Source organism: Pinus tabuliformis, chromosome 5_2 (genome assembly GCF_031772625.1).
Source record: "Pinus tabuliformis cultivar Carrire ecotype Pingquan chromosome 5_2, CPIR1, whole genome shotgun sequence".
In the NCBI taxonomy this organism is placed as follows: Eukaryota; Viridiplantae; Streptophyta; class Pinopsida; order Pinales; family Pinaceae; genus Pinus; species Pinus tabuliformis.
In genome coordinates, this window is record NC_142306.1 from 97,995,487 (window position 1) to 98,008,029 (window position 12,543).

The following is a 12,543-nucleotide window of genomic DNA, read 5'->3' on the forward strand; positions in this document are numbered from 1 at the left end:
AAGATATTTTAATTGAACTAAAAAGAGGGAAATGTGCTCAAGCCCAATTCTCTACTTCAACAGCCCTAGGATAGAAACCCTCGGGTGATTTTGGTGATAATGGACGAAAACCAACCTCATCTCATTGGTGAATTCATCCATAATTCACAGGTTGCAGGTATTGATTTTAGTTCAGTTTTGGAGGGCCGGTACAACATTGGAGCATATTCTTGAGCCCAACTTTTTATCTTGTCTAAATTGGTTGGAACTGCATGTAGCCCCATTTTATCTATTATTATAAAAGATGAGATTAGTACTGTTCATCTTGGATTGGAGAGAGGTGATGAGTTGGTATGTAGTTAGTGGAGAAACATTCATTGCTAGAGTTATAGCACAACAGGAGCCATGGAGTGTTGATGTCAGTTCTTGGTGGCATTGGGATCCAAGAGGATTTGTTGATGACAAGCTTAGTCGGTCTAGGATCCGAGCATTGAGGGGTTTGTTCATGGTGGGTTGACAAAGAGGCATAACATCACCCAATGGTTTGTATGGGATCCAGGTATTGGGTATTAGTTGCATTGGCCCACTAGACTGGTCCAAAGGTTTGGATTGCTTGAGGGTAAGCAATCTTGGGGCGAGAGGATTTGTGATGTTCCTTTTTCTGGTGTTCCTTATGGCATGGTTAGGATGGACTTTCAGGGTTGGAGGTAGACAGGTCACAAGTGTAGGTTTACATCATCAATGGGCCCAGGGGCTTTTGGAGATGTTTTATGGGGCTTGGAGGAGTTCACTTGCCATATTCCATAATCCATATTGATTTCACACAACTTGTTTATCGTTCCATTGCATTCTGATAATTCCTGTAAAAGGAGGTTATTATTGTGACTCAATTAATTACACTTAAGGTGGCATTCTGAGAGGAATACTTGACAAAACACCATAGTGTAATAGCTTGTTGGAACCAGAACATGAAGATCTATAGGATGGGATGGTTAGAAGTGATTTTCAGTGGCCTGAGGAGGCATGGTGGCCAATTTACCATTTTTCCACATTAAAAATATATTTTAATTGAAATAAAGAGAGGGACATGTGCTCAATAATAAAATAGGAGGTTCTATAGGGGTCCATCAGATCTATAAAGAGAGGAGGAGGCCATTACAGGACATCTTATATTTGAGTATTATCTTGTGTGAAAGGTTTGAGAGCCCAATTCTCTACTTTAATAGCCCCAGGACAAAAACCCTCAGATGAATTTGGTGAGAGTGGACGAAAACCAACCTCTTCTCACTGGTGGATTCATCAATAATTCACAGGTTGCAACTATTCATTTGTTGCAACTATTGATTTCAGTTTAGTTTTGGAGGGACTGTACAACATTGTAGCATATTCTTGAGCCCAAATTTTTATCTCATCTATATTGGTTGTAACTGAATGTAGCCCCAGTTTATCTATTATTATAAAAGTCGAGATTATTACTATTGATCTTGTTATTTTGCCGTATTCTATTGGTTGTACTTTTAAATGGCAATGTTTTGTTAAATAAATTGTAATTTTATGGAGAAATTCTGGTTGAGTTAGATTTCGGAAAAATTAGTCAAATATTCCATTTCGGATATTACATAAAAGTATAATTTGGCTGCTTGGAACATGAAATGTACCAAAAACACAGAATATGGTGGGGAAACCAAAAATTATAGCGCAGGCAAAAGCCAAACTTGAGCTTTACCCTCTATCATTATGGCCATCACACTAGTTCTTAGGGCCCCTATGTGTGCCCACTCCATCCGTTAGGAACCCATGATTGTCGCAACCCCTGCTGGGCGATGAACTGCCCAACCTTAAGGGGGGGTATTCACTGCTTTATGATATGCATCATGTTCTCATCCCCTGGAGCCCTGAGTAGTTAAAAGAAAGAAAAATCAATAAAAGGTAAAAGGCATATGAAGAAGGGTGGAAAAATAAAGGCCGATGCAACTCATGTACCACGATTGCTCCCTCTTACATCTATACACCCATTGTGTGGGCTTCCCTCGTTATAGCTACCCTTGTACCATGGCATGTGGTTTGGATCCTGCCTGTTGTCCCTTTCTGTTCCACCATCATTTCACATGATGCCTACCATTTGACGGGTGTACCATGGACGTGCCACTCGCTTAGAGGTTGAAACCACCTAATAAGGTCCTTGATTAACCTCTCTTATTGAGCTTGGTGACACTTGTACACTCTAAAGCCCATTAGGAAGGGCATGCCACTACTAAGTATCCACTTTTGTCCCTAGTTTGCAATCTTTTTTACTCAGTTACACTGATGAATTGTTGTATTGGAACGTGAGGAGACACATTGGATCTTATATAGGATTGTAGTTGGGTCTCCATTTGGACTTGGTGTCCCTATACGGGGTTTAAGCCCTCCAGATGATCATAATGACACTTATAAGGTGAGCGTTGACAGCCATGGGCCTCCACCGTCGCAGCGCATTGATTACCATGCCATGGGCTTCTTCAGCACCACATAGTTCTTGCTCATGCCCCGATTATACATAGATGATGATGCACTTAGACCACATTGCCTAATCGACCACACATTTCCACCATACACCTGGCAGCTGATCCACAACCCAATTGGGGTCTTGTCTAATCCAAAGAGAGATGGGAGGGCTTGTATCATCATTCTAGCCCTTATTGATGGAGCATCGACATGTTCAATCTAGTTGGAGACCCATGAGACTATGCATTGTGCTCCACAACCACTCGGGAGCACCATAGATGTTTTACTTGGAAACCAAGGGGCCAAACCCTTGGTCATAATTTTGAGAGCCCTCCTCTTTGTCCTCACACATGGAGTACTTATCTTCACCTTCCAATGGTCCTTTACACTATTATTCTATCATTTCAGTCTCATTAGGAAGGCTTATTTAGTACCTTTAAGCTGTTTGGTGGGCTTGTCACCAATAGGGTTGTTATTTCACACATTAAAGTCATTTTTAGGGGCTTATTAGGCTAATTAGACTAAATCGAACTCTTTGAAGCTCATATAAATAAGGGTAAGCTTCATTTGTAACTCATGATCATGTGGATTGGGATTTCTCTTGTAAAAACAATTCAGACCTGCAATTGATGGAGGAAATTGGAAGATTTTGATGCATTCTGATGTTTGGATCTTTGCTATCTTATCTTAGAGCTTCTATTTTGCAAATATGATTGATGGATATATTCACTTTATCTTGTAAGTGTTATTTTGATGCTATTTCTCTACCTTGTTGTATGATTAATGTATGGGATATCTTGTCATAGTATTAAATTGCCCTAATTTTAATGCGAATTCATGAAAAAGCTGGGATTTTGAAGTATCTCATGCATTACATGCTAGATATTGCGAATGAATGTTCCTAGAGGCTAGTTATGCATCCTTGAAACCCCATCACTTCTTGCCAAACGAAGTATAAATTACTTTGTAGTCGAATTGCTGCTACCTAGGGTTAACAAAAGCTACATAGGACTCCTTGGAACAAAGAAAGTCTTACATCAATGGTAATCTTGACCCCATTCTCCCAATTGGCCAGGCACTGGTCCTAATCCTAGTTGATCAACCCTAAAACCTTAGCTTTTCTATTTTTATTTTTATTTTTTATTTTCTGCCCTAACCCTAGTAGGCCAACTAGGGCCTAGTGCGAATTGCATTAGGGTGGTCATATTGAAGAGTGAGTTGGCAAGCTACTGCGCTAGGGTTTCCTCTAGGTGTCCTCAAAGTTTGAAGCAATTCCCGTGGCTAGATTAAGAGAAATCCCGAGCACTAGCTCCAACATCAATTCTTCCCTTCGACTAATCTGGTTAGTGGCATTCGAAAGGTCACATGCTATTGAAAACTCAAAGGAAGTTAATAATTCATTGACCTTTCTCATTCTCGCTTGACCTAGACATCTATTTGAGGATCACTTTGTCAACCCTAGGCCTCTGTTGGATTCTGCTAGGTGCCTCTTGTGGTCCCAAACCTTTATATGGTGGTTATCTTAGAAAGCCTAGGAGAGGTCTTTCCCATTCCCTTAGGATGCCTTGATTTAGGTGTATCCCTTGTATTTAGTATCCTTTCCTCCTAGGTCTAGGCCTCCTTATAAGCCTTTCTTGAAGAGCCAATATGTTGCATTTGAAGCAACCAAGCCATTATTTGAGTCTCTCCTTAGAATGTGGTCTAGACATCACCTTCTAACTTGCCATTAATTCTATCATTTGAGTGCTTTCCCTAGACCGGGAGTCCTCTCATTGGTGAAAGCCCGTAAAGAGTAGGGGACACCGACTGAGGTGACTGTGGGTCTTTGTCCCATTATTGTTATTTGGTCTAGTAGTTGTCCCTTAGCTACCCTTGCGAGGATCCTTGCTAGATTGTGTGGCAACAGGTCCAAAGATTAAGAGGAAGTCGACTCTCCTCAAGGGAGAAGCATTCTACACCTCCTTTCTTTAATTATTATTATTGCTATCTTGTCTGTTGGTATCTTGTCAGAGAATGAGGAAGGTCGAAGTGATTTATGATTCAAGAGTATGATGCAAATAGGAGTTGAGAAGCTACAACAGATCTCCACAAAAGAATAGGTACCTGATGCATTGATGAGTATTTTTGAGACAAGCTTAGGCTTGTGGTCTTAGACCCCAAAAACCAATACTTAAGCTTAGGGTTGTGGTTTTGGAAGCATTACTTTGGGGGTCTTAGGCATTGGTTTTTGAGATAATCTTAGGCAGAGGTCTTAAGTCATGCATGCATTGGGGCCTTGAGTAATGTATTGTGATCAATGTTGCAGGAACCATTGCCCCACAAGGAACAGCAGGCGGAACCACGTTCCATATGGATCCTCCATCGATCCTTCGCTGGAACCGCAGATCTGCGGTTTCGCCATATTTTGGTGATTCCCAGAAAATCAGATCCACTTGGGCTCGATCCATGGTTCCAGCTGCCCTATTCGCGGATTCGGAAAGGAATGACAATGGATTGTGGAGGTTTGGGCATGTAACTACCGTAGATAGCAAGTGGATTTGAGAGAAGGTGGACGGTTCAGACAGTTTCGCGGGTTTTTTTTTGTTTTTTGGAAATTTCGAACTTTATGTGAGGAACTATGCTTTCCGAATACTCCCAAGATGCTCCTTGATGCTTCATAGACACTTCCTAGGTGCTCCCTAATGGTAATGTTAAATTCTTAAAGTAAAAGTGACATTCTCCTTTATCTTTAATTTTCATCCTTTTATTTAAATTTTTAACGTTACCATGAAATGACTTAGGAAGTTTGAGAGTGGTTCCAACCTCGTTGAACTTCATATGGAAAAAGTATCCCATTCAAAATTCAACAGACTTAACAGTTTTCAGGATCAATGGGATTGTGACATTTCATTGGATTATATCAGGTATGAGGGCATGTGATTGGCATTTAATCAAGAGCATTGAGCCCAATATGTACCCCAATGTTGGTGTTGTTGATCGTTGAACTCCTTCGTCATGGCCTTAACAAAAATGTACCCTTCACTCAAGTCAAAATCATTGATCAGGCATGTTAAGATTTCTCTACCATATTATAAGGCTTGGATTACGTTGTTTGATCAAAATTGGGCAATGTTGACTAATATCCCTAGAAAATTGAAGTAGAGGCAAAGGCTAGACAAGAGAAGAGGAATCTAGATTTTTAGATGGTTGATGCATCTAGATGGTTGATGTTGGAATAATTAATCATTGATGTGCAATGAATGCCATATCTATATTGATTTATGTGAGAATATGCATGTTTTCATGTCTTCTACTACTAGTTTGGTATTTTGGATGTTTTTTTGAATATAAATGCAAAACAATATTGTGTGTGTGTGTGTGTGTGTATATATATATATATATATATATATATAGTAGATGCTTCTGAGACGCTTCACTTCCTAGATTTTTGGGAAATGACGCTTCCGCGGATCTGCTTCCAAAAAATGTCCCCCCTTCATGCAACATTGATTGTGATTGACTAGGATTAACATCCTAAGTTGAATACATGAACTTGGTAAAGAATTGTCTAGAGAACGTATTTTTCCTTGGGATTAGGAAGTGGTCCTGTGAGGTCATACCTTCAAAACTCTCGAGTGGGGTATCAACCTAGAGAGGTAGTGGTGTCCAAATTTATGCCTCCCAGCATTGTGCTCTGATCGAGTGGAGAGATAGAGTGTGTTAGTCAAGGCCTTGCTATTTTGACAATGCTGGCTATGATGATGAAAATCATGATTGATGCATATCAATCCAGATCCTTTCTTATATGAATACTTGAACTTGAGAGTATCCTTTTGTGTCATTATGAGTACCTCCCCTGTTAAGAGGGAGTGTTGAAAAATGTAACTAGTGTCTGTCTTCATAATGTAATAACATGTAATTTTTATCATATTCATTATTATTTTATTTTGGTCAAAGCATGTTCTTCATGCTCAAAGAGTCAAAATAATTTGTATTTGAGTCATGTGCCATTTGGACATTTAAAAGAAAAGAAAAATAATTTCTATTTTGAGTTAAAGAGTCAAACAAATACCATGTCATCCCTCCTTGAACAAGTCAGCCAATGTGGCACCTACTCGACTCTCTTGGACAACTATATAGAGAAGTAAACTCGACCTCTTAGAGACTCATTCATTCATCATCACATTATGATCATTTTTGCACCTAATCAAGAAGAAAGGAGAACCAAAGTCAAGGTAGAGAGAAGGAAGTCAAAGGAGAGAGATAAGATGAGCCTTTTGCTCTAGTTCTGTTCACACGTTTGTCTTTTTTGGGGCAATTTCTGTGCTACTGAAGCCCAAAATTTCAGGGGCCAAATATTGAAATTCTGATTGAAGATAGAATTTCTTATCATGCTAATTACTTGTGATTATTTATGTATGTATTTTCCAATTGTTTTTACTTCATTCATTTAATTGTCATGCAATTACACAAATACAACGCACAAAAGGACAAGAGACATAAGAAATTAGGCTCTAGGGGAAAACCCTATAAGGGGGAAAACCCAACAATCCTTTCTTTATAGTTTCTTCATCAACAAGAAAAATCCAAGTCAGAACAAGCCAGTGATCCATGTTAGCTCTCCACCAAGTAGCAGTTCATATTAAGTCTACAACATATCTGTCCTCTAGATGCGATGATTTTGTCCACTGTAGAGTCCACAAAATGCCAAATATTGTCCACAATAAAAGCCTGAATTTCATCTTTTATTTTGGCCTAATAACCATAGAGGTGATGTCACAGAGCCTTCATAAGCAGAATATCTTATATGCCACAAAAATCTCGTTCATGTACTCCAGGAGTCTTGGCTGTAGGATCCTCGAAACTTGAATATGTATGCTAAGAACTTGGATATGTATGGGTCAAAGCTCATATTGTTTTGTTATAGAAATCTTGGTTATATGTACCCCAGGATTATATGCTACAGGCCTGAACGTGCCTTCCTCAGAAACCCTTTTATTCTGCCTCAGACCCCCAAAGTCTTCACCACAGATCAATGCTGAATTACTTACCAAATGATGGAGGATATGTGCTAATTTATAGTTGTTTCCATAGGTGAAGGGTCATGTTCTTTGGGCAGGTCAACATGAACTCTAGGAGGTAGATTTGGCAATATGGAGGAATAAATGACACTTACAAAATTCAAATATTCTTTCTTTTATAGGGTCGTGAAGAACATGCCCCTTTGACTTTTCTTTTGACCAAAATAAAGCATGATGAACATGCTTGATAATAATAAGTTTTTTCTTTTTGTTTTTACAAGAAATACATATTAATGCAAATACAATAATTATAAAGACTGAACCAAGTTACAATTTCAACACGAAATTTCGGGGGCTAAAATTTCTGGAGTTGGCCAGATTGACAAGTGTTGACTTTGAATTGATTGGAGGAGACTTGGTGAAGAGTTGACTTGGGATCTTTGTGGCAGTTTTGGTGTTGGTCTTCGGTCTTGCATATCTCATTTTGATCTGATTCTATAAGAGAAGGATTGATTAGTTTTTCCCCCTTCTGGGGTTTCTCCCTGGCTTGGAGCCTAATTTCTGGCGTCTCTTGTCTTTTGTGCATTATGTTCTCTATATTTTGGTAATGTGTAATTGCTTGATGACAAAACTAAACAGGTAAATGATAAGAAAAGAATGCATATCAGTCACAAATAATTACCACGATAAGAAATTCTATCTTCTATCTGAATTTTGAAATCATCCCACCTTTGAAGTAATCGGTAGCCATAATGATCCATTAGTAACCATTACTTGAATTGTCCTTAAACTTACATATGAAATCAAGGTTCCATTGTTGTAAGGGCACTTCTACTATGATTGGCTGCAAAGGCAACAGGCTGACAAGATTGACAATATCTAACAAAACCATGGACATCAACTAATATTATGGGTCAACACTAGTCAATCCTTAGAATGTTATCAGTTGTTGTCTTTGCTGGCGTGCCCACATGTGGCTATATAGTAGTATAGTCATGGGACCTTTGCCTTAACCATCGTGCAACTTTTTTTCATTCATGGGGTTGCTCTCCTTTCCAAGACAATAAACTAATATATATTTTCTTTTGAATCAGCTATTGTATTCTCTTTCAATTGCTGTAAGATGTCTCCAAAGTCAACACCATTCACGTATTCTTCTCGTGGAATTTAATGGGTGAAGAGTTCAAATCAAAGTATTGTTCTTATAGTGGTGATTCTTGACATAACCTTGTTTGTCATACCCTTGTATTTGATTAGCATAAGAAATAGTTACAAGAATGCCATCCATATGTTAAAATCTCAGCGCATGAGAACTCATGAAGGCATTGTGCACTGATAAAATGCAAGAAGACGAAGTAAAAGCTTTAAGAACTTCCCTAAACTCCTTGAACATATAGCACTCCTCAAGAGTATCTCAATAAATGTGCCAAGTAACCTCCTCAAAGTAGCATATGTGTTCTCCAAGGTTGACACTCCATTAAAATAGGCGTATAATATTGCAGGAATTGGTTTCCAAGGAGTAATCACTTATAAAGATAATTGCATCCATGTGTGGAGAATGAAAGCCATCAATAAAATCATAGAATCGTATGCAAGTAACCATCTAATCCCATAGACAAAGGGGTTGGCCCCATCAACCAATCTAATATATCAATAAATTATGCAAAGTGCCTCAACATATGTGCTAATAGTGCTACATATTAAGTCCGTTTCAACTTTCAAGAATTAATGAACAAGTCTAAAGGTCAAACACAAAGAGTAATGAACCATAGTGACACATTTCGATGGGTGTGCAATGCATTCCATACATCTTTTGCATATCATTAATAAGGGTGAGATTGGGTGGATGTCCCTAGTTATCTTTGATAAGCATGGAATGCCATGTGGGTGCTCCCTTCTGTTTTTGGTCAATTGGAAATGCTACTCAAATGGCCCCTATCCTCCTTGATTACTAGGGTGTCTCCGTTGTTCTAGCAGATTGACTCAGGTACCTCCCTTGCTAATCAGGTATATCTTGACCCCTCTTGCAATTAATATTACTAACAATTTTTTTCAATCTGACCTTTCTATCTTCATGTAATAGCAGTTATTGTTTAACTGTGATTAATAGTACTACATATTTGATATTTAATATATTTGGGGCGAGGCTTCCAATATCGTGTTTGTTGTTGTCTACTGTGATTTCCCCTAAAATTTTGTTGGGCACCCCATCGTTGAGCCTCAGTAAAGCATAGTAAAATGGTAAAATGGCCTTTTGAAATACCCCTTTCAAAAGGAAAACAATAAAGATAGTTGGAATGTAAATATTCTGCAATATGAAGGTTTCCTGTCAATACTAGTAGATTCAATTGACAACCAAAACCTCTGAAGTACTGAGAAATTAAAGGTAAAGATGCCTGAAATGTTGCTTTTGTATGCTTATTAGCTGACTGAAATTTATTAAAATGATGGTAGTGACAAAAACTATATAGTAGAAACTACTACTAAATGGAGTCTAGGTTATGATGTAGAAATGTTAAAGCTTTAAGCTGCTTTAAATTGTAAAATCACAAGTTAAAGAAAATCATATCTATCCATACGATTTGGGTCTGAATTTTCTGTCAAGTTTCAACTTATTTCCATATGTATGTTTCATATATAGTATATACACATTGCCAGGATATCGATTGCATGCGTATGAGCCCTTCAGATAAGTTGTCTGAAACTCTTGGTGGAAAAATGGGAGCATGGAATGATTTGTGTCAGAGCGCTGGAGACACAAAATCTGATGCGAAATTTAGAACTGGTGGGCCTGACAGTTATGTAACAGCCACTTTAAATGAAAATATTTATGATCCAAAGGCTGTAACTGCTTTTGCAATCCCATCACATTCTTGTGGTCCTCGATCAAACCAGGTAAATGTTTGTCATTTATTTTCCTGTGAAAACAACTATCATAATATCATGGTGCATCATTTGAATTTTCTGCATTCATAATGTGAATCTGTTGTGTAATTTTATAAAATTGACGTTTTAATTCGCTCTAAACAGGTAGATATGATGGATTCTTTAAAACAAGTTGATGTTTATGAAAATGAACTACCTACTGCTGTCCAGCAAGCAATATATAATTGGCCTTCTTCACTGCCACAATTACAAGACAGGGAGGCTGACAACAATGCACTTGCTTGCTTGAACTGTGCACTTGATAAGAAGGTTAATATGCACAAATTTATCATTGCATAGTCAATTTTACTTTATTGTTTCAGCATTCAGTGCACTTTGTTTATATTTGCTTCTAAATCATTGATAGAAAATCATCACGATGCATGTATTTTAGATATCATGTACTGCAAGCTGTCAAATGTTCTCTTCAAATTGATTATTTTTTTCCTTTACATCTTAAAATATGTTTATGGTTTGTGTAAATTGTTTGGAATGCCTAATTATTAAAATTGGCAAATAGGGCCAAATTCCACTTTGGACATCTCATTTGATGAAGATGATTATTGCATTAAATTCGTCTTTTTGAGAGGACCAAATTCGACTTAAACATCATAAAATTTGGATAAAGAAAAATATGTTTTTGAATTTAATCCCTCATATGCAAATTGTCAAGGTTGGTTTGGGGTAAATTATTCCAGTGGAACCCTTCTCCAAATCCTATAAATAGAAGTGTCCTCCAACCATATTGGACACATCCTATCACACATTTTCTCTCTCTGAAATGGCTGCAGAAGGAAGGATAGTTCCAGCGAAGGAGGAAGGGATAGATTGATGTCTTGGTTGGGCTGTCTAAAGGACCGAGTTCCTCAGCAAGGAGGCCGAGGCTGTTAAAGCCTTGTTTGAATTTGTTTGGACTTTTTTGTGGGTGGTTCTGCATCTACAACAGGTCATAATTGGAGCAGAAAGGAAACCACATTCATGAGGGACATTTGTATGTCGTTTGGGCTTATCTTTGGTTGGGCTTTCTTTCCTATAGCAGGCTGTAGCCCTAGGTGTGTGCTTCAGTTGGGCCACAGGCCTAGATCACCTTGGACAAGGGGATGAAGGACTGGTAGGAGGCCGCATGCATTGGAGTTCTTGATCAGGAGGTTGTGTCACTTGTTTTGGGGCTGGTTACTAGCCCAAATCAACAGCAAATTGGAGAAGAAGTGTTTGGAAGGAGGCCGCAGTCAAGGAAGAGGTTTGGATGGCGAGGAAAGGGTGTTGTAGCAGCCTGCCAACAACCCTTACCAGTGATCAGACTTGTACCAGCATGTGAGGGTGCTTTTATTTATGCAGATCAACTAGAAGGTGTTGAAGAATCTAGGGAAAATGAAGTTTAATAAGATTCTTCTTGCCATGATAACTGTTTGTGAGGTATTTTAACTTTTTCTTCTTAGCACAATCTTCACTTGTTATTATTAGATTGTGTCTTCTTAGTTCATCAAATAGCTACAAAAACAAAAGAGACCAGGACACAAGATTTTGGCTTTCTGCCAGGGGCAAAACCTCTCACTCTCTAAGAGGAAAACCCACACAAAATTCTTCTTATAGAGATTCCAATTGATGAATACCAAGACCATGACCCTTGACCTATAATGCCACTCCCAGACCAAGACACAATTATCCTTCCTTGATTTTTCGATTTCGTCATACTATCACTGGATCCGAGATGCATCATATAGCTCCCAATTGCATTATATAGCACCTCCTATCACTGATCATTATGGCACTATTGAACACAACATCTTGAAATCTTTGAGATCTTACAGCATCGAGACCTTATTCAAATGGTCTCTTCAACTAGCACAACACCTTCATATTATTGAGATCTTACAACATCGAGACCTTTATTCAACTTATACTACAGTGATATGGTCATCTGTGTTATAGTGAGTATGTGCCAAGATTGTGAGGAAGATATCACTGCAATGTCACCCAAATTAGTCTCCATTGTGATCACTGTGGTAACCAAGATCCTTACTGTCTCAACCATTGAAAAGCCTTAGAGAGATTCGAATCCTGATCTCTGTCACCCATCCAAAATCTCAGACTTTCTTTGTTGTACCTATCCGAAGTGTCTAACTGTTTTTCCATCTAAAGTTTTAGAGAT

General features: G+C 38.4%; 1 protein-coding gene across 3 annotated transcripts in view; it reads left to right on the plus strand.

The window, feature by feature from the left end:
* Nucleotides 1–12,543, plus strand: part of LOC149157695 (protein ALWAYS EARLY 3-like) — a 422,957-nt gene that overhangs the window by 350,531 nt on the left and 59,883 nt on the right. For all 3 annotated transcript variants that reach the window (XM_089435959.1, XM_089435960.1, XM_089435961.1), the window contains 2 exons: nucleotides 10,125–10,361; nucleotides 10,497–10,661. In XM_089435959.1, coding sequence (XP_089292085.1) covers nucleotides 10,125–10,361; nucleotides 10,497–10,661 — 402 coding nt within the window. The remainder of the gene's footprint in view (nucleotides 1–10,124; nucleotides 10,362–10,496; nucleotides 10,662–12,543) is intronic.